This window comes from Paramisgurnus dabryanus, chromosome 7 (genome assembly GCF_030506205.2).
Source record: "Paramisgurnus dabryanus chromosome 7, PD_genome_1.1, whole genome shotgun sequence".
NCBI classification, from domain to species: Eukaryota; Metazoa; Chordata; class Actinopteri; order Cypriniformes; family Cobitidae; genus Paramisgurnus; species Paramisgurnus dabryanus.
This window is the reverse complement of record NC_133343.1, coordinates 9268408-9288533: the sequence shown is the minus strand read 5'-3', so window position 1 is coordinate 9288533 and position 20126 is coordinate 9268408. Positions and strand designations below refer to the sequence as shown.

General features: G+C 35.2%; 2 protein-coding genes across 3 annotated transcripts; one reads left to right on the top strand and one right to left on the bottom strand.

Moving 5' to 3' along the window:
• Window positions 1-17: 17 nt before the first annotated feature.
• dytn (dystrotelin) lies at window positions 18-8580 on the bottom strand. Its single transcript, XM_065240139.2, has 14 exons — window positions 8452-8580; window positions 8157-8231; window positions 7815-8016; window positions 7643-7728; window positions 7388-7488; window positions 7216-7287; window positions 6015-6178; window positions 5048-5159; window positions 4307-4443; window positions 2800-2941; window positions 2635-2708; window positions 2330-2480; window positions 917-1412; window positions 18-753 (listed from the first exon to the last, which is right to left on the bottom strand). The coding sequence occupies exons 1-14, from the start codon at window positions 8522-8524 to the stop codon at window positions 653-655; spliced, it is 1986 nt and encodes a 661-aa protein (XP_065096211.1). The 5' UTR covers window positions 8525-8580; the 3' UTR covers window positions 18-652.
• A 1226-nt stretch (window positions 8581-9806) lies between these two features.
• Window positions 9807-20024, top strand: LOC135717867 (caspase-8-like). Of its 2 annotated transcripts, none has more exons than XM_065240140.2 (11): window positions 9807-9841; window positions 11566-11703; window positions 11863-12187; window positions 12286-12311; window positions 13004-13311; window positions 14781-14883; window positions 16062-16212; window positions 16308-16342; window positions 16502-16616; window positions 16705-17209; window positions 17299-20024. In XM_065240140.2, exons 3-11 carry the CDS (start codon window positions 11878-11880, stop codon window positions 17447-17449), a joined length of 1704 nt encoding a protein of 567 aa, XP_065096212.1. In that variant the 5' UTR covers window positions 9807-9841; window positions 11566-11703; window positions 11863-11877; the 3' UTR covers window positions 17450-20024. The 2 variants fall into 2 exon arrangements, with proteins under 2 accessions (XP_065096212.1, XP_065096213.1); XM_065240141.2 differs by having other exon boundaries at window positions 11832-12187.
• The last annotated feature ends 102 nt before the right edge of the window (window positions 20025-20126 follow it).

Genomic DNA, 20126 nt, shown 5'->3' with positions numbered 1-20126 from the left:
TTATATTTTATATTCATATTTTTCGCATTATTTGTCTAATCTTGATACTTTAATAGGTAGACTGAGTAACTCTAGGCTAAATAGTTTTCATTTATTTGAAGCATATTTAAAAACCACAAAGCCGCATTCTCTTGCTTATCTGAAAATATTGCAGTACCCTTGTTTACTGGTATGTGCCCCCCCCACCCAAGCACAAACGTGAAACTCTGCCTATGGTACAGGGATAAATCAGCCACAATCTGTTTCTCAATTCATTCAAGTATAATGCATTGCAAATACAAAGTATAAAATATAATAATGTGTAATATTTAAAAAAAAAGGCTTTAATTAAACATAAAAAGTGAATGTTATTCAAAAGTATTTAGCCATATTAATTCACCGTAAAATGACATTAACATATAGTCACATCTAAATATGTGGCAAATTAAAATATGCAACACTGTTACATTAAAACATCAGGCAAATTAATGGCAACTTGTCTATTTTTTTCGATTTGATTAAATTGTTCATAAATGTTTCATAATTGGTGACATGATGTCAAATATCAGTTGTCTACTATGAGCATTTATATTTCTCATGAATTTCATGATGGAACCACCATTGGAATTCGAACTTTATTGGTTGGCCAATGTGAAAGACTACAATTTTGCCATCATCCCAAACTAGTGGACACAGAATTGACAAGATGAGAAACAGAGTCCTTGATTCCCTCTGCTGCCATCATTAACATCTCTCTCTCCATACAGCCAGATCCTGATGAGCAAACAAAAAATCATATTAAGAAAATATTCACTGTATTTTTGTTTATCTACAGACAAACCTACAAATGTAATATTTATTACACAAGCATAAAACTGGTGCCATATCTAATTCTGACAATCTTCAACTAAGAATGCATATAAACGAATTAACAGACCTTTGGGTGTGTATGAAGAGAGCTCATTTCTCAGTCTCTGTACAAGTTTACAAAGTTCCTCTTCCATCTCTGTGTCATCTGAGCTAGAAAGCTCTTCCACTGCAAAAGCATAGATGCATGGCTGATGTGCAGAAAGATCCTGTTGTCCATACAGTAGCTCCTCCTCTTCCTCCTTCAGCCACTCCCTCTCATCCTCAGTAACTTGATGCTCCTGAACTACGACACTGTCTGGTTCATCAAGATTTGTGCAGATGTCTTCCGATACTCCATAAACAGTCTCCTGCTCCACTTCTTTACTTTCCAGCCTTCTTATTTGTTCTCGATGTCCATTGCTCTCTTCTGCAACCTCTTCCTCTTCACTGGAGCTCTCGTGAGGTTTTAAACACTCTGGTGTTGTCCAGTCTTTTTCACTGATGCAGTCATCATCTTGTGGGGTAAGGTTTGAACGAGAATGCACGTCGATTCTGAGTTCATTATTGTTCCTCAAACATAACACCTGAGGTGGCAAACAACAATTTGTTTACGTTGGGCATCCATAGCTTGATTTATTATTTTAGCAGATGCTTTAATTCAAAGCAATACAAATGAAAAACACCACAAGCAATTTGTCATAAGACCCAACAATATTAGTACTGTACAATCAGAGTCTAAGCAAGATTAATAGTTTATTAACAGATTTAAAATGCTTCAAAGGTTAGTAAGAGGCTTTATTTATTTTTATAAATTATGCCTTTGTTAATAGATGTAACTTGTGACTTGCAAAACCAAATTGTTTTAACTTAATGCTGCATTTTTTTTTTACAGGGTGGTTGCCTTAAAATTTTGAATTAAACGTTGTGTAAAAATAGTTGCGCCACTAATATTTTTAAGTTGAATGAACTAAAAATTCAAATTCATAGTCAACGTAGTAACTTCGACCTTGGCTGCAGTAATATTGACAAAAGTTTGAGCGAGAGGTGGAGTAGTCAGGAGTGATAATGTTACTGCGCGTCAAGGTCGAAGTGCTGCAAACTAAGTGCTCTATACAATATAGTTCTCATTTTTATCCGCTTTAAAAAATTGCTTGTTTTATTTTGTGCCACCATACTTACTCATGTAACTAATCATGTGACGTCTTTAAATAGGAAAAACATGGAAGTGTTTGGTGGCTTTTAAATTCATCCCTGTTTGGATCCTAAGGAATGAATGGGGCTAGGCTAAATGCTAACACATTCACGAGGCACTGTACAAATATTAAGTGCATGCATTGATAAAAGATAGGGATGTATTAATTTGTCTAAGTTGAGGTAAGAACATAGTAAAATATTGAAAAACGGTGGTGTTTTCCATTAATCCAAAATCACATCCTACTTGGTGAAATCACGTTCACCGTACTGCTATGTAAGTAGTATAATGTAAATCAATCCATCTTACATGACTGACTCTTTCTAGTTCTTCCTCCAGATGATGGTTATGTTGGCTCAGGGCCTCCATCATAGTCTTCAACTCAGTGCATTTGTCTTCCAGTGAATCGTGCTCTGACTGTGCAGCAACTCTCCAAACCTGAAACTCTTTCTCCAGGAGCCTGTTCATCACACGAACCCAACAAATACAGACACGCACGCACAGTACGATAAACCGTTGAGAAAATGACATGTAATGTATTATTCCATGTAATGTGAATAGGGACTTGAGTGGTTAATATGGGTTAATATTGACAGAAGTCACTGTTGGCTCACCACTTGTCTCTCTGCATATCTTTCATGGCTTTCTGAGTAACACTGAGGTCTTTTTGGAGAATAGCTGTTTCTTTCTATAACACAGTAAACATGAGGGATTATCCACTACATGATCATTCATATTTGTTGTGAAAACCCTGCTGTTGAGACAGTGAGGTAAATTACCTGAGCTGTCTCTGTGTCTTCAGTCTGCAAACATTTAGACTCAACTGTCAGCACAGGAGTGGCAGCAGTCAGATCTGTGTCAGACCCTGACGTCTCTTGTGTGTCATTAACTTCTACTGACCGTTGGACTGGAGGAGATGGACTGAATGTGCACACACATAGATACATGCCATCATCTTTATGCATTTTGTAGAATATTTTAAAGGGGACATTTTACAAAAATACTTTTTTAAGATGTCAAATAAATTTTTAGTGTTTCCAGAGTGCGTATGTGAAGTTTTAGCTCAAAATACCATATATAGAACATTTATTATAGCATGTTAAAATTTCCACTTTGTAGGTATGAGCAAAAATGTGCCATTTTGGGTGTTTCTTTTTAAATGCAAATGAGTTCATCTCTGCACTAAATGGCAGTGCCGTGGTTGGATAGTGCAGATTAAGGGGCGGTATTATCCCCTTCTGACAACACAGGGGGAGCCAAATTTCAATGCCATATTTTTTCACATGTTTGCAGAGAATGGTTTACCAAAACTAAGTTACTGGGTTGATCTTTTTCACCTTGGCTAGGTTGATAGAAGCACTGGGGACCCGATTATAACACTTAAACATGAAAAAAGTAAAATTTTCCTGATATGTCCCCTTTAAAAGTATGTTACTTCATATATCTATTGCTTGCTATGTATTAACTTCGCTTACTAGGAAAGAAATAAAGAGATCAGATGCAAAAGCCACTATGAGATAATGATATTGACCAAATCCTCTCTGCACGTAGTATACATTCATCAAATACTTTTGCTTCAAATCCGCTTAGGCCATTCAGAAATACTGCTTCGTTGGCAGAATGCCACGATTTTTCAGCAAAGTCCTTTGGTGAAAACAAATTGGATGAACAACGGTGCGCATACGTCAGTGCAAAAGTTAAAGGAGGTTTACTGAATATATTAGGATTTTGACTGAACTTCTGAGTCTTTTCTGAACCTTCAGTGTGCAAGATAGCACCGTGAAGTGGAGAGAGATGAAGAAAATGATTCATTTAATTTACTCATTTTTTTAGGTAAGTGGTTGCAATCGATTTATTTAAGCTACATTTAAACAAAAGTGTTTTGTTTTGTATTTCTTTTTTTTTTAAATGTAGCTTAAATAAATTGATTGACCACTTACCTTAAAAAATTGAGGAAATTAAATGAATAATTTTTTCAGTGGATAGGATTGGGAAACAATATTTTTTCCAAGAAAGCTTGCATGCACTTTTTGCAGTGAAAGACTTTGTTAAATGACAAAAGTGACATTTGTCATAAAATGTGACATAAAAGTGACATAAAAATAAGGCATTTTAATTATGGACTAATAAGCTTTTAATTGCAATTAAAGTGAAATTACTGAACCTAAACATAAGAGTACTTAGCAGGATTTTGCATCTGAACTCAAACATTTACCACAGTTGTCATATTTTGATCAAATTAATATTTCCTGCACACATAAAAACGTATACTTGCAAAATCTTTACATGTACTGTAGCTCTGCGCTGGAGTCTGCTCTCAAAGCTCTCTGTGTCCTCTCTGCATCTCTCCTGGTGCGATGTCGAGGAAGCAAAGCGTGTCGAGCACTGGAGGCCAGTGATGCCACTGATTCTCTCCAGGATGGCTAAAAACATAACCATAGCAAATATTGGTTAGAAGATGATGCAGCATAACTTAAAGGAAACCATGCAGTGAAAACGCTGGTTAATCAGTATGTCTTTTAAGACCATGTTAAGCTTAAAGGAACAGTATGTAGGATTGTGGCCAAAACTGGTATTGCAACCACAAAACTTGTGGCTAAAACTGGTACTGCAATCACACAGCTGGTGGCCAATACACAACATGACAACATAAACATCAGTTGAGGGCTGCAACTTCACTTTTTAAATGACAATATCCTGGCCAGACCACTGTTGTCAGTGATATAAGTATTTTAAATGAAAATAATTTCTTAATGTCTAGTGACATATAAGGGCCATTTTATGATTAATTGATATACATTTCTTACATACTGTTCCTTTAATTATAGTATAGACAAGTTATACAGACTTTTTTTACTTTTGTCTATAATTGTCTATAATTAAAGTCATCATGGTCCAAAACAATATTGTGAGTAAATGAGTAAGTGACCTTTTATTGTTGAGTGAACTATGCCTTTAAGAGAATATATGTAAAAAAAATATTTTTTTTCAACATAAATTTGAATATGATTCCCATTGTTATTAAACCTGAGTGCAGTACTCCAGTACAGGATGGGAGGGTTTGTGCTTCCTACTGCGTCTCTCAGTTAGAAAACAGTTTTGGCAGAGGTGCGTGTTCAGACACTTAAGACAGCGATACCTATGGAGAGGTCAGAGGTCAGGCTGCATAACATTCAATATCTAACAAAGATTGCTTTTGAAATTTAAGTTTAATAAAAATTCAAGGAGCAAACTGCATTCAAAATAGCATCAAAAGAAATAGAAATAAAATTGAAATTCACATTTTAAGTGCTTTAAGTCTTATTTTTTTTAAAAACAATTTAATGAATTAACCATAAACAAACAACATTTGTATAACATTTTAAATAACACAATTAACATATTAATCAATGAATAAAATACCAGAATGCCTAATTATTGTCATGATTCCTTTGTCAACTGCCATCCCTTTCTAGACTCCACTTCTCATAATTCTTTGCACCCCGTCCCCAATCATTCATCATTGTCATCACCTGTTCCCTATTATCCAGACTCTATATATATTCACTTCTTTGTCATTCTCATTTGTCGGTTCTTGTCTATGTAACTCCTGAGTAAGTTTATGTTTGCCACATCTGTCTTTTGTGCTCCTGGAATCACTATTAAATCTACTTTATACTCATCATCTCCTGTGTGTGCAAACGTGACAATTATGATATAACCAACTATCAATTTTCCCATTATATTATATATAGGTCTGATGACTCTGATCAATATATATTCATGTTTTTATTAATCTTTACTTTATTAAATTATTTAAAAACTATAGTGGACGGTTTGTGAAGTTGAATGGCAACATCTTTTTACTGCCTGTGTTAATTTATTTGGCTCAGTTTAGAAAAATAGGTCAAGAATTTTTTTACCGTACATATACATTAAGCAGCACAAGCCTATATGTCAATCTTAAAGCAAACATACAAATTACAGATTGTCATAGAAAAACACTTATACATACCTGAGGCCAATGATAGGAAATGCTTTACAGGCATGGCAGCGGACTCTGTGTTGTACAGTCTCACTCAGTGAGAGTCTGTAAAGTGTGGAGAGCCATAACAACAGACAAGGTTCTGACTGAAGCCAACCAATAAAATGTTCTTCAGTCACACTTGCACCGACTACCTGAGAGAGAAAAAATACAAAACATCTTACTGGTGAGTTTTGCAGATATTTATACCTGTTAAAGATCTTTGATGATAACCGGAAGGCTATCACACTCTACATGTCCTGATTTTTGTAAAATAATGTAGCATTTGTATTGTTTTTTTAAAGTAAATATTATTATTACCATATATTTTTTACACTTTCACAACTTTCAGTAAGATGAGCTTTACAGTAAAATACTGTTTAAGGTTATATGGTAAGTAAAAAATTTGGCTTATAGTGATGAAAAACAGTAAAAGAACACAAATTCCTTGGGTGACTTTATATTTGATGATATTTCATGTTTCTGTTACCAGGTATGTACATAAATGTGTTATGTTACATTTTATGTTATGTATGTTTATACAATAATTTAAAGAGCACCTATTGTATTTTACACATTGTATTATACCAAATACACAAAATAGCGTTGTTTTTTAAGCAATGAAATAGGTGCACTTTAAGTTTACACGTGTTACCCTGATGGTATTTGGTTTTTGTCTGTACAACACATCTTTTAATTATTCTTACAACACCATAGACTGGCAACACTGATGAAATTTCTTATGTCATATATGTCAGTAAATATAATAGTTATATAAATCAGTCAATAAAATACACTGTTAAGAATAGTAAAATATACAGACCTTTGCCAGAATAAAGTTTTACATTGCAAAGTTGCATACATGTTTCTTATTTTTTTATTTTACAGCTGCTGTTTTTATGGTAAAAAATGCTTTTTACAGTGAATGTATGTTTCAATAATTACTGTAAGTGGATAAAAGCAAATGAAAATGACTTATTTGTGACTCTGTCTGTGAAATCCAGGTTAAAGTTTTGTAATCTGATGAAATTATGAGTATCAATGCTTGATTTCAATCATTGATTTCAGTCTTTGACATGACCTTACTCAGTCAATATTAAAGATATCAAGGTTATATTTTCACAAAATGTTATTTACATAATGTTGGATGATTTTATGTAGAAAACAATCAATGACAAAAAAAATACTGTACCCCTTTAAAACAGGAAGCCACTGCAGTTTCAACAGTGCCAAAAACATGGTTTTCTTGAACCACTGCTGGAACCTTAACAAACAACACATGTATATTAAACCTCATTCACACAGCATTTAGGTCCCAGAACATTTATGGACATCGCTCCCGTAAATAGGACCTATAGTCTCACCTGACTGAGGTCTTTCAGCAGGATTCTAAGTCCAGTTCGACTGATAGTGCCACTGACATTATCACGTTTTCCAATGTAGCTCTCAGTCAAACGAAACAAAGCTGGAAAGACACAAGCACAGACCACTAACCCATGAATGAAATGCTCTGCCCAAAGTATATTTGTCCCAACAATGAGAAAATTCCACATCCTAAAAGTCAGAAAGAGAGAGACAATTGTGTGTCGTTTTGTGTAGTGGTTATGTGGTTAACAGACCCCTTTGTTTAGCTGACAGAGAGTCTCCAGAAAGAGCGATCAATGCAGCCTCCACTGATCTGAGCAGGATAACACCTGTCTGCTCTCTTACAGAAGGCAAATAAATATATAAAATATTATTTACATAATGCAGACACATAACTGCATGATGTAGTCGGTATTCACCTTTTACCTGTCAAATAACTTAAAGAGGAGTCTAGTGGTCTGATCTGTGGCTTCAAGCACCGCTTGACCAGAAAGTTCCTTTGATATGTTCAGAAATAACTTTTCTAGACTCTGTCGTACATCTTCCTGAGAAAGTTGAACCTTTGGGTCTGCAGAACTGTTTAGTGGGTTTAAAACTGGACGCAGATCCTGCAGTGTCACCAGGTGCACTGTACATGCATTACGTTTGAAAAGAAACACACAATATTTAAGTTGTAATGTAATGTTATAAAGCCCAATAATGAACAATTACTGTATGAATGCAATACAATAACAGCTTTGTATTTTGCATAAAAAAAGAAAGACTCACTTTGGCATAGTTTTTGTAACGAACGTAGCTTTAGTGCAGCGCGATACACAGCAGGACGAACCTCATTCAGACCCTCTATAAGAAATAAATTGATATATAATATGCAATAAATATATATATTAAGAAAAGACTATTTGTTATTGTACTTACAAATATTGCATTTAAAAATAAGTTAAAAAAATGGACAGGATTACCTTAAATAAAATCTACAAAACAATAGAGGAAATCTAACACAGCAACAATTTAAATTGTGAATTAATTTTATTAGGGGACAAAAGTAAACACAAAGACTTACCAATGTAATTCATGTCCATAACAGTAAAGCTGTGCGGCTGTGCCTTATTGAGATAACAGATTGTTATATACATTTATATCACTTTTGAATGTTAACATTTAAAAGAGACTATCTATCTATCTATCTATCTATCTATCTATCTATCTATCTATCATTATGTAATTCAATAGTGGATTATCATCTTTAAAAAAATAGTAAACATGCTGCTCACCTAAGCGTTATAACATGAAAGTGTTCCTCCTTTTGTACCCTGTTAACAGTGCCTGTTGATCAGGACTTTACTATCTGTCCTAAACTTGCATACACAAGCTGACACATTAACCTGGTTTGTATTTCTTATTGTAAATAATGGATGAACACAGAGGCTTCATTTCACACAGACCATGTTAGGTTAATATTATGTCTATTACTCTCTATACAGGCTTTACAGTATATCTGTATATTCTTAAAAGTATATGAGAAAATACATATTACAGAACACTCCTGCTGGAAAGAACCTTAAGCTAAAAGCGGCTATATATTTGCCGATATACTTTATTTGCTATTTGCATTAGTTGCTACAACTCATTCATTTTTGTATTTGTCCATTCGTTATTTTTCATGTATTGTGTACTCTGTACTTTAACTTATTAATTCAGTGACGCATTAATTATTTCATTTGATAATTCTGTGTAGCACAACTGAACTCCGCCATCTCGCGGTGAGTTGTGGGTACTATCAGACGTTTGAGTTTCCAGGGATCTACACTTCGAATTTTCATCCTTAACAGGTCCATCCAGGAACTTTATTGATACTCATTTTAACATACTTTGATTTGGGACATACTAATTCCAATTTCAAATACTGTTTAAGATGGATAGTAAGCAGATTGGGCGCATGGTTGGAGAGACAGTCAACAAGGGAACCCAAGAACTACAAGCACGAGACAGGAAAAAACAGAAACACAAAATACAAACTAAAAGTCCTCAGAACACGCCACAATCACGAACTTGAACATGTAAGTTTATAAGACTACGTAAAATTATATATAAAACTATGTGAAAAAGTATTTAATACGCCAAACCATCAAAATACCACCACACGCCGAAGGAAATACAGAATTACATCTTTAGGTATATCTAAAATATAGACTTTTCTGTCAGCAATCCGGGTTTAGGTACTAATGAAGTATTTCTAAGTACATAAATTACATTCTGAGAATAAACTGTATAAAACATATTCGAATAAACTTTTTAACCCTTCCTCTAACTTCTATAGATTTAATGAGCCAAACTATTTTGTTCTGTTGAATTTAGTCATGTAGTCAACAGTATCATATTATAGCAACCTTGTGGATCTGGCAACCCCTACTCTGTCAAAATGCGAAACCGGAGAGACACGCCCGGTTAAGGTACGTTACTTTATGAAATTATACTTTTATAAATTATACTAATTTATTACATAAATACAAAGAAATTATAAACATGTATTCTGGAACATGCTGTCAATGATGGAAAGGTAGGTCGATATAGTTTCGGCGAAAATATAGTTTCGTCACGTCAAATCGAAAGAGATGTCTGGGAAGTGACTTTGTACAAGAAGTTTAATGCGTTGTCTATTTGAACGATTTAGCCGATTCAGGAACACGTGCTATGATTTTTTTAACCGCAAACTAGATAACGAAAACATTTTGGTTGACTACATTGAAACAAAATATCCTGAATGTGAGATAAAATAAAGCGTGATAATGAATTTCTTTTGTTGTTGATGTGGTTGTTACTATAACACACAGTTAAAGGTAAAAAAAATGAGGACAATTTGACTATTTGTATCTCTTTTAACAGTATTATTTAATCAGTGAAATAACTAGTTACCACTATTTTTCATGACGTATTTCCTGTAACGTTATTGGCCCAAGTGCATGAAGTAGGGACAAAAAAGTAAAAAATAAAAAAGAGAGCCCAAGCGTGCATGTAGAATTATTCAACCGGGACAAACTAAGGAATGTAAAAATGTCAATCCATATAGTGGCAGCAATTTGCAAAAAAATCTTTTATTTAGGCTACTTAAATTAAAATATATATATTTAAAGTTTTTCCTTAAATAAGAAAACAAAACAAATGAATAAGTAAATAAAAATTTGCTTAACTTAAAGGTTATTTTCTACACTTATCTGAAACTTTCAGAAGTAGGATTCTTTGCACCTGTGAAAAAATGTTGTGCATGCAGCTTTATTAAAGTTTATTGTTTATTCAGTATTCCCTGAATAAACAACACCATTAATGTGATCAAAGCAGTTGCAGATGTTTTACAAAATTCCAATAAAAAAAAAAAATGAAATGTTTCCGAGGTTTGGGAAAAAAATCTCACGATTTACATCCACAACATGATGCATGATGGAATACGTTTAGCCTTGAATACCGCTCCAAAGCAGTATTCGAGAAAGGCCCTGTCCCAAATGGGGCACTTCATTTGGACTTTCGGTCTCGTGGCCTTAAATTGTGCGTGCTCGCTTAGTCTACAAGTCCGTAGGGTGTCCCATCTGTCATTTTTACGCTTCGAAGTGCGCTCATCAGCGTCCCCCTTGCACCCTTGATGCTGTCTTTTGTGAAGCCCGCACTGCAGAAGGCTTCGCACACTTCACCAACCCAGAAGTCCTTGCGAAAGAGCAATCAGACTAATCAGATGACGAAAGGTAAGAGTTCACACTGATGGACAACTTCTCTTCCTATTTCTGGGGTGACGCTCAAAATACGATTCCCTCGTGGACTCGTGCCAAGGCTCCCTAAGGTCTGCACTACATGATGTCATCAAAGTGTGCACTCTGAGGAAGTCCATAAGTCCGGGGTGTGCCATTTGGGACAGGGCCTAAGTGTGGGTTTAGTGTGGTTTAAGGCTATGGTTTAAGGGCACTGCACTTTGGCAATTTTAAGACATGGGACAGTCTTGCACACTTACTTCCTGTCACGTGCACGCGCTCTCAAGTGACCAAAACCATAAGTGTGGGTATTTGGATGCAGCGGATGTTGTGTTTGTCCCGCCTCTCCTCCAGTGTGATTTGACAAATTCACATATTAACAATTGTTTTACAATGTTTGTAAGGACCTAAATTAATATGCATATTTGTCTTTTTAGCCAATGGGGGGGGGGGCTGAACTCTGATCCCAAACTCCTGTGAGAAGAACCCTATGGCATGGTGGGAAATTTACCATTTGAAGTTTACCTTCAAAAGATGTAGTGATGCTTTCCTTTCCCAGAAAGCATGTGAAACTTGTAAGTTATATAATTTTTTGTTTTTAAATATACTTGAATGTATTTTTTTACAAGCAATACAAATGACTAAATGTACATTTTATACTTCTGAGATATTGCAATAATAATGAACTGTGAAACACTTGCAGGAAAATCTCTATATTCTTCTCTTTTCTTTAGTGATGATTTGAAACGATGCAAACAGAAACAGAAGAATACAGGGAAAGAATTCGTCAAAATAAGCTTTTTCTTATTGCCACCTTACAAGAAGATGTCAACTTCGTCTTGCAGTTTGTGCAGGAAAATAAACTCATCACTGACCGCGAGTACAATCACTTAAAAGATGTTCGGAGGAATGAAGGTGGAGAGAGCACAGTCATAACCTTACTTGACAAACTCAGGGGCAAGGGGGAGGAAACCTGCAAAAAATTCACAGAGGTTTTGGGACAGATTGATATATTAGAGACTTTTCCAACGTTGAAGAATCATCCAGTTCTTGGTACAGGTAAATTCACACATCAAACTCTTTTTCTTATGATTTATTTCCTCTCTTAGTTGTCTGTTGGGATAGAGTGAAATGATTTACATGCTTTTGTTTTTCAGACAACCTGTTTAAAGATACCTCAAAGGTAAAATTGTAAAATTTTAAAACTAACATCCATGGTTTTAATAGTCACCAAGCAGAGTAACTTGTGTGTCTTCCATTTTAAATATATTTTTTATTTTCACTACCTTATAGGCCGTTCATCACCATTTTCGGAAAATAATGTAGTGAGTGTCAGTTTCTAAAATGTTACGTATATTTATATATATATATATATATATATATATATATATATATATATATATATAAAACACTAGTACCCTATTCTAAAACTAATAATCTTGACAAATTATAAAGCCCTAAGAATATAATTTCAATATATCTTCACCATTTTCAGACAATTATGATATAGTGAGAGTCAGTTTCAAAAATGTCACGGTCCCACAGGTGGGCCCAATCGGTTATGACATATTTATAGCACCTAAATAATTAATATATTAATACCCTATTCTAAACCTGAACAATCTTGACAAACTATATATTGTTGGAAAGCAATTGCTATAAATTATAAAAATAAAGTTGAATTAGCTTAAGTTATTCCAATTTTATTTGTATAATTTATTGAAATTAACTGTAAATTCAAGTTTATTAAACTCTAATACATAAAAGATTCACTGTTCTTCTCTGTTGACACACAAAGTTAGTTGTACTTACAGATTAAATTCATAATTCTTCTGTTGATTGAACTAATTGAACTTTTGTCGTTTACTCATTCAGCTCAGCATTGACCTTCAACAGAAGCTTTGCAAGATCTGTAAGGAGTTGACCCGCGTTAATGTGGCTGAGCTAAAGTTTCTGTGTACAGACCTGGATTGCAAAAAGCAATTGGAGACTGTGAGTAATGCAAAAGGCCTCTTCTTTAAATTGGATGAGCAGGAACTGCTCGATGATGAGCTCCTCCTACCTGAGCTGCTGTACAGAATCGGGCGCCTTGACATGCTTGTCATCCTTGGCATATCCAAAGAGCAGGTGGAGGGGCGTCTTCAGGGATGTAGAGACCTGACCAAAGGTGTCTCAACTTACAGGTATGAAGAGTCTTAACTGTGAACTGTGGGGTTTGATTTCTCAACTTGACTGTTAAAAGGTACCCTGACTATAAAGACTTGTATGCTTTAATACTTTATATTTGTCTTCAACTACTACAATACATTTATAGAAACACATTAAATATTTTCATTATTATAAACTGTTTTCATTACATTAAAAACAATAACATTCAATACTCATTTTCACCTATGGAGTCGCCATTATGTTTCACGTTCTGAAATTGATAACGTGTAATGGTCCTTGTGAAATATTACTAAAGTTTACTACAGTAAATACTATGTTATCTTTTTTCATTAGTATGTTTTCTGTTTTTTTTTTTTTTTGTGAAATGGCTGAACAGAAGACCTGATGCTGTATTTTTAATGAAATGCAAACCAAATACCGCCACCTGCTGTCTGTGTGCATTTATAAATCTCATCTTCTGTTTACATAATTTCACATCTACTAATTTAAGACTTGGTTATCACGTTAACCTCGCTGTAGCGTTAAAAGAATGGGTTTTATTGCAACAATTTAATGTCACATATAGTGATTCATATAGCCAATTCCAGTGTTAATCTATTAAACCATACATGTGTTTATGACTGAGGTACCTTTGAAAACTGAAACTACAGTTTATAATCTCTGTTTAGCAGTGGCGGCTCGTGACTGCTCATTCAAGGGGCGCTAATTCAAAATAATTGTTCCGAGTGTCATGTGTTGCTTGCGTTTTCAAAATGTATGTTTGTTGTGTCATGTGAACCATGTGCATCACGTGTTTTGTCAAAATAAGTGCCTGCGGTACACGCGTCAAAACCGTTTATGATAAAAGAGACACTCACGTTCACAAAATACATGCAAGGCGCTAACTTAACAATAAACTCTGATTACGCATGTGATTATGTGAGTATCTGGCAAACGCGAGCATCTCTATTATCATAAACCATTTAGACGCAGCAGGCACTTATTTTGACAAAACACGTGATGCACATAGGATCCCTCAACGCGCAGAACACATATTTTAAAATTACAAACAACACACATGAAGGGCTACATCTACATACATGTTGTGACGAACTTCGCATCAAGTGCCCTCGAAAAAAGAAGTCACTGCTGTTTAGTTACATTTGAGAATTTGAAACGTATCGCAACCCAACTTCACATTTCACTGTGTGTCATAATTTGATTAAAGAATCAAATTGTTGTGAAAGCAAATATTTACATTCTCAACTATAAGTGTACAAAATAGATTGTTACACTTTAAAAAATAAAGGTTCTTCTAAGGGTTCTTGAAATTGACTACAACAAACCATTTGTGCAATAAAACGTTTCTACGTATGTTAAAGGTTCTTTATGGAACCATTTGGCCTAAAAAAAGAACCATTATTTTTAAGTGTATGTTTAACACAAACTCTGTTATTGCAAACTTTGTAAACGCAGACTCTCACTTTGGTTTTCCTTGTCACAGATGTATGCTGTATGGATTATCCGTAAGCATTAAAGAAGAAAACCTTCATCAAATGAGGTTTCAATGGTCAAAACGTTCAAAAACACAGCTGGGACCATTCGCTGTGAGTACAAGGCCATATTTTAAGAAATGCTGTTGAGGAATGTTTTAAACAAGTTAACAGGATTTGCAGTTTAAAGAAAGAATACAAAAGCACAAAAGTCAGTTAAATTTGTTAAATTACAATGAAATGACTAAAGTGAGATAGGCATTTTAATTACAGACTTATAACCTTTTCATTGGCTTTAAAGTAAAATGACTGAAAATGAACATAAGAGCCTGATTAAAAAAAAGTTTTTTATCTGGACTCTTCATTTGTAGATTTCTAGATTCATAGAGTTCGCGTTATCACACACTCTAAAAATGGTTGGGTTATTTTTGACCCATAATGGGTAAATATTGGACAGAACACATCGCTGGGTTAAAACTGACCCAATGCTGGGTTGTTTAAATCCAACTGCTGGGTAATTTTTAACCCAGCGATGTGTTCTGTCCAATTTTTACCCATTATGGGTCAAAAATAACCCAGCCATTTTTAGAGTGCATATGCTGCGTCTGAAACCGCCTACTTCCAAACTATATAGTAGGCGAAAAGCAGTAGGTAAGGCGAGTAGGATGTCCGAATTCATAGTATTCAAAAAACATCTAATAAAAAATAGAAGAAAAAGACCCGAATGACCTATTACTTCCGCCATGATCCCAAAGTGTTCATTCGATGTTTGCTTTACTATCCCGTCAGCCCCCAGGAGAAGAGTTATCCAACGAATAAGGAGAGGCGTTTTATTAAAAAATGTCCAAAGCTTTATTCAAAAGAAAATGCATATATTAAACAGCTGTCCCTTGTAGTTTAATTGCTTGTTTAACGTAATTTCAGTTAACGACTATTCTTTTGTTATGATGACGTATGTCAATTTAGTACCTACTGTCACAGTATGCTGTTTCAGATGCAGAGATATGCTCACATATGAGGCAAAAATTGAGGTCCTTTAATAGTTTTATATAAACATATTTTTAAAGTTTTCGAAAATTGCAATTAAAATTTAATGTAAAAATGAAAAAATATATATTTTAGTATCTGTAAGCTGTGCACACTGTGTCCCCTTTAAAAAATTGGTGCATGACGCCCCTGGCCTCATCAGAAGTGTTTTAGAGCGAAATGCTAATGAATAAATGTAAGAATAGAGAGAAAGTGTTTCTACAGTATGTTATATTTGATGGTCTTGCTCTTATTGTATTTCACAGTCATTTCTAGACATTTTGATTGACATGGAAAAGCAGCAGAGGCTTAAAGAAGACAACCTGGATGAACTGCTCGATATTCTGAATATATGCGACAAAGAGCTGGCCTGGAAAATAGAGGAGTTCAAGAATAGGCACAGAGACCAGCAACAAGGTTAACAATTGAAATAAAAAAGAAATCACTTTTCCCCATCACTCTCTATTTAACACTTATCAAAAATCATTAAACAGATTTTTTTCGTTCAATAGGGCAAGTGACAGAACAAGAACTCGCACTTCCTGAGGTAAGTATGTGCGATATACATGTCAAATATTTGGAAAGAGATATATAACAGTCAAAAAACATGATCAGCTGTTGTTTTCTTTCATTTATTATCAATAAACACAGTAAAACACAGATTTCACAAATGACTGTACTGTAATAGTGCTTTATTCTGTTGTAGGAGGAATATTATACCATGACCCAGCGGCCTGTAGGATACTGTCTGATCATAAACAACTGCAACTTTCGTTCAACAAGTATGTTAACCAACCGAACAGGCACAGATAAAGACAGAGGTATTCCATCTACAACTTTCATCTACTGTATAACTTCACCGTATCACTTCTTAAATGAGCCTCATAAACTCTATCTGTGTCTTTTAAGATGATCTCACCAGAGTGTTTCGCAAAATGCATTTTCTGGTTGATGTCAGGAATGACCTCCAAGCCGCAGATATGCTGAATGTGATGAAGGAGTTTGCACAGAAGGATCATTCTAGAATGGATGCTTTTGTCTGCTGCATCCTCTCTCATGGAGCACACAGCGCTGTGCTGGGCACAGACGGCAAAGAGATTTTAATCTGGGATCTCACGTTGCCTCCCGCTGAAAGCCGCACACTTGTAAACAAACCCAAGCTTTTCTTCATTCAGGGCTGTCGAGGTAGTAGGTTGCATGAAGGACTGAGGATAGAGACTGGCCAGGAGAATATCACAGCAGATGGAGGATATGAAAAGGATGCTCAAATGGTTGTGCAGCACAGCATCCCTCTGGAAGCTGATTTTTTAATTGGAATGTCCACCGTAGAGCATTATGTGTCCTTCCGAAACACCACAAACGGGTCCTTCTATATCCAGGAGCTCTGTAGACAGCTGGAGAATCTCTGTCCCAGGTGAGTTTGAAAGTGGATGTCAATTAAATATTGATGAGCACTGTTTTTTGTCTTCAGGAGTTAACTTGTCTGCATCTTTTCTCTCATAGAAAAGTGGATATCTTGTCCATTCTGATATCGGTGAACCGTGAAGTGAGCAAAAAAAGTATGAGGGGCTATAAGCAGATTCCTGAACCTCGGTATACCTTAACCAAGAAATTGGTTCTTCCTTGGAATGATACTCCTGATTGCCCGCTATAGGAAACTATAAACATTGCTTCAGGGATGGTCAGAGTTCAAGGTTCAAGAAGCTTTATTGTGCAATGCAATACACAATGAAATTAAACAACGTTTCTCCAGGACTATGGAGCTACACAGAATAACAGAGAGTTACATAGACAATGCAGAGCTACACAAGCAAAAAAACAACAACAACACAGAGCTACGTACTGCAATAAGTGCAACAATACAGATAGTGCAAACAACAGAATACCTCACAGGACAAATACATAGAATAAAGCGCCGGCTATAGTGCCACGTGACATTGTATCAAATAATGGAAGCAGTAGAAAGAGATTATTTAATGACAATTTGTTGCTTTGTTAGTGTTACTTATAAATTTCTTTCTTGTATTCTCTTTTTCGGATCCTGTTGTAGTTGTATTCCTGTTGCCCCCCTAAATTGCTCCCCCTACAACAAGTGTCTTGTTTTTACGTTTACACAGAACCCTTATGCTTTTTCCATAGAGACAAAGCGCAACATGTCATAACCTGAAAAATCACGCCCACCGGGGGGAAAACATTCCATCCGTCTCCATTGACTTTGTATTGCGAGAGGCCGCCTCCTTGTCATTTCTGGCTTATAGCAAAAGCAGAATAATGCCCAAAAGCTGCTGCTAACAAGCCAAAAAAAAAACTAAATACTTTTTTATTAGCCGTCGACCCCAAAAAGCGAGCGTTTAAAGACACAAAAGTTGACACAGGCAACTTTTCATAGTACTACTACTATTGTTAGAACTATGCCCACTGGAGGGACACGTAGTCGGCGATCCACTTTTGTGTCTTTAAACGCTCGTTTTTGGGGTCCACAGCTTATGAAATTTTTTTTTTTTTTAGCTTGTTAGCTGTACACTTTGTCACACAGCAGCTTTAAGGCATTATTCTGTTTTTTGTTATAAGCCAGAAATGACAAGGAGGCAGCCTTGGAGGCAGAATGGAGACGGATGGATTGTTTTCATATTAGCATAACTGCGCTCTGTCTCTTTTCTTCATATGATCTTGTTTTTATTGATTTCTGTTTCTGTTATCAGATCCTTAATACAACCATTTAGACACACACAGTTTGGGATCATTTATCTCAAAAAGAAATTTCACCATCGTTAAAGTCAGTAAAAAGATTTGTGTGTGTGTGTGTGTGTGTGTGTGTACCTGGTAATTATCACGTTGTGGGGACCAATTGTCCCCACAAAGATAGGAATACCAGGTTTTTTGTGACCATGTGGGGACATTTTGATGTCCCCATGAGGAAACAAGCTTATAAATCAAACAAGATGATGTTTATTGGTACAAGAAAGGTTTCTGTGATGGTTGGGGTTAGGGAATGGGGTAGGTAAGGGGAATAGAATATACAGTTTGTATGGTATAAAACGCATTACGTCTATGGAATGTCCCCACAAAACATGGAAACCAGAATGCGTGTGTGTGTGTGTGTGTGTGTGTGTGTGTGTGTGTGTGTGTGTGTGTGTGTGTGTGTGTGTGTGTGTGTGTGTGTGTGTGTGTGTGTGTGCATGCATGTGGATATCAAACACATGCAAGTGGATGTTGTACAGACCGCTTTGTTTGATAATACATACACATAAATGAATAGGTGAGCCTATACAACACCCTCAATGAAACCAACATTTACACAAATGCAGACACACACACAACTATGCATAGACAAACACACATACGTTACATAAACAAAAAATTGAATAAGGTGATAACTGAGCAATTTAAAAAATTGTCAATCAGCCATTGTGCAGAACACACACACAATTCAAGGAGAGATCGTGAAGTCCCACCAATGCAAGATTTGATGATGCTTCCAGATAAAAACATTGCTAAAGTAAAGTTTTAAAGTCATTCTGTAACAGCACAATGGCAAATAGGTTTAATGTATCAGAGACCCTGAATCTCATACTTGATGTTTGATGCTGAGAATATAAGTGATTACATTATCCTACTTTGTATTTTCTTTATAACATGGTCAGATTTGTTTGTAAGCATATGGCATCTTTGCACAGCCGTACCAACTATTTTTAACTATTCAACATTGATATTTCATGTATTTGCTATTTTAAAATCACCAGATGTCAAAAAACAAAAGTGTCATTTATTTTAAAAGTTTTTACTTTGCTGTAATTATTGGAATAAAGTTTTTATTCCCAAAAATCATGTTTTCGTCTGGAAAGAGGTTTGTTTAGTGATATTTATGTTCTGTGCCATTGAGGGAGCAGTCAGATGGCGCCATGTCTTCCACTGGTCCGTCACTAAAATCCGTCACTAAACTCTGCTTTATTTAATCCTTGTTGGTGCAACCCACCCTAAGTTTGTTACAACATTGCTTTGTAGATTGCATCCAGTAGTATAGCTATTGAAATTACATGTAGGCTAATTGCAATTTTGATGTCACAAAAAACTAAAGTGGGACACATTTTGGGGGAATGAAGATTTTCATTGTCACTAAATATTAATAATTACTTATTTTGTATTTACATTGATATTTCAAGTAATTGCTATTTTAATTCCACCAGATGTCACAAAAAGTGTATTTATTTTAAATGTGTTAAAATAGATTGTGTTATTTTACTGTGTTGTAATTAGTGGAATGAAGTTTTAAATGAAAATCATGCTTCTGTGTGAATTTTAGGTGAAAAACATAAAAATGCTTATTTTAC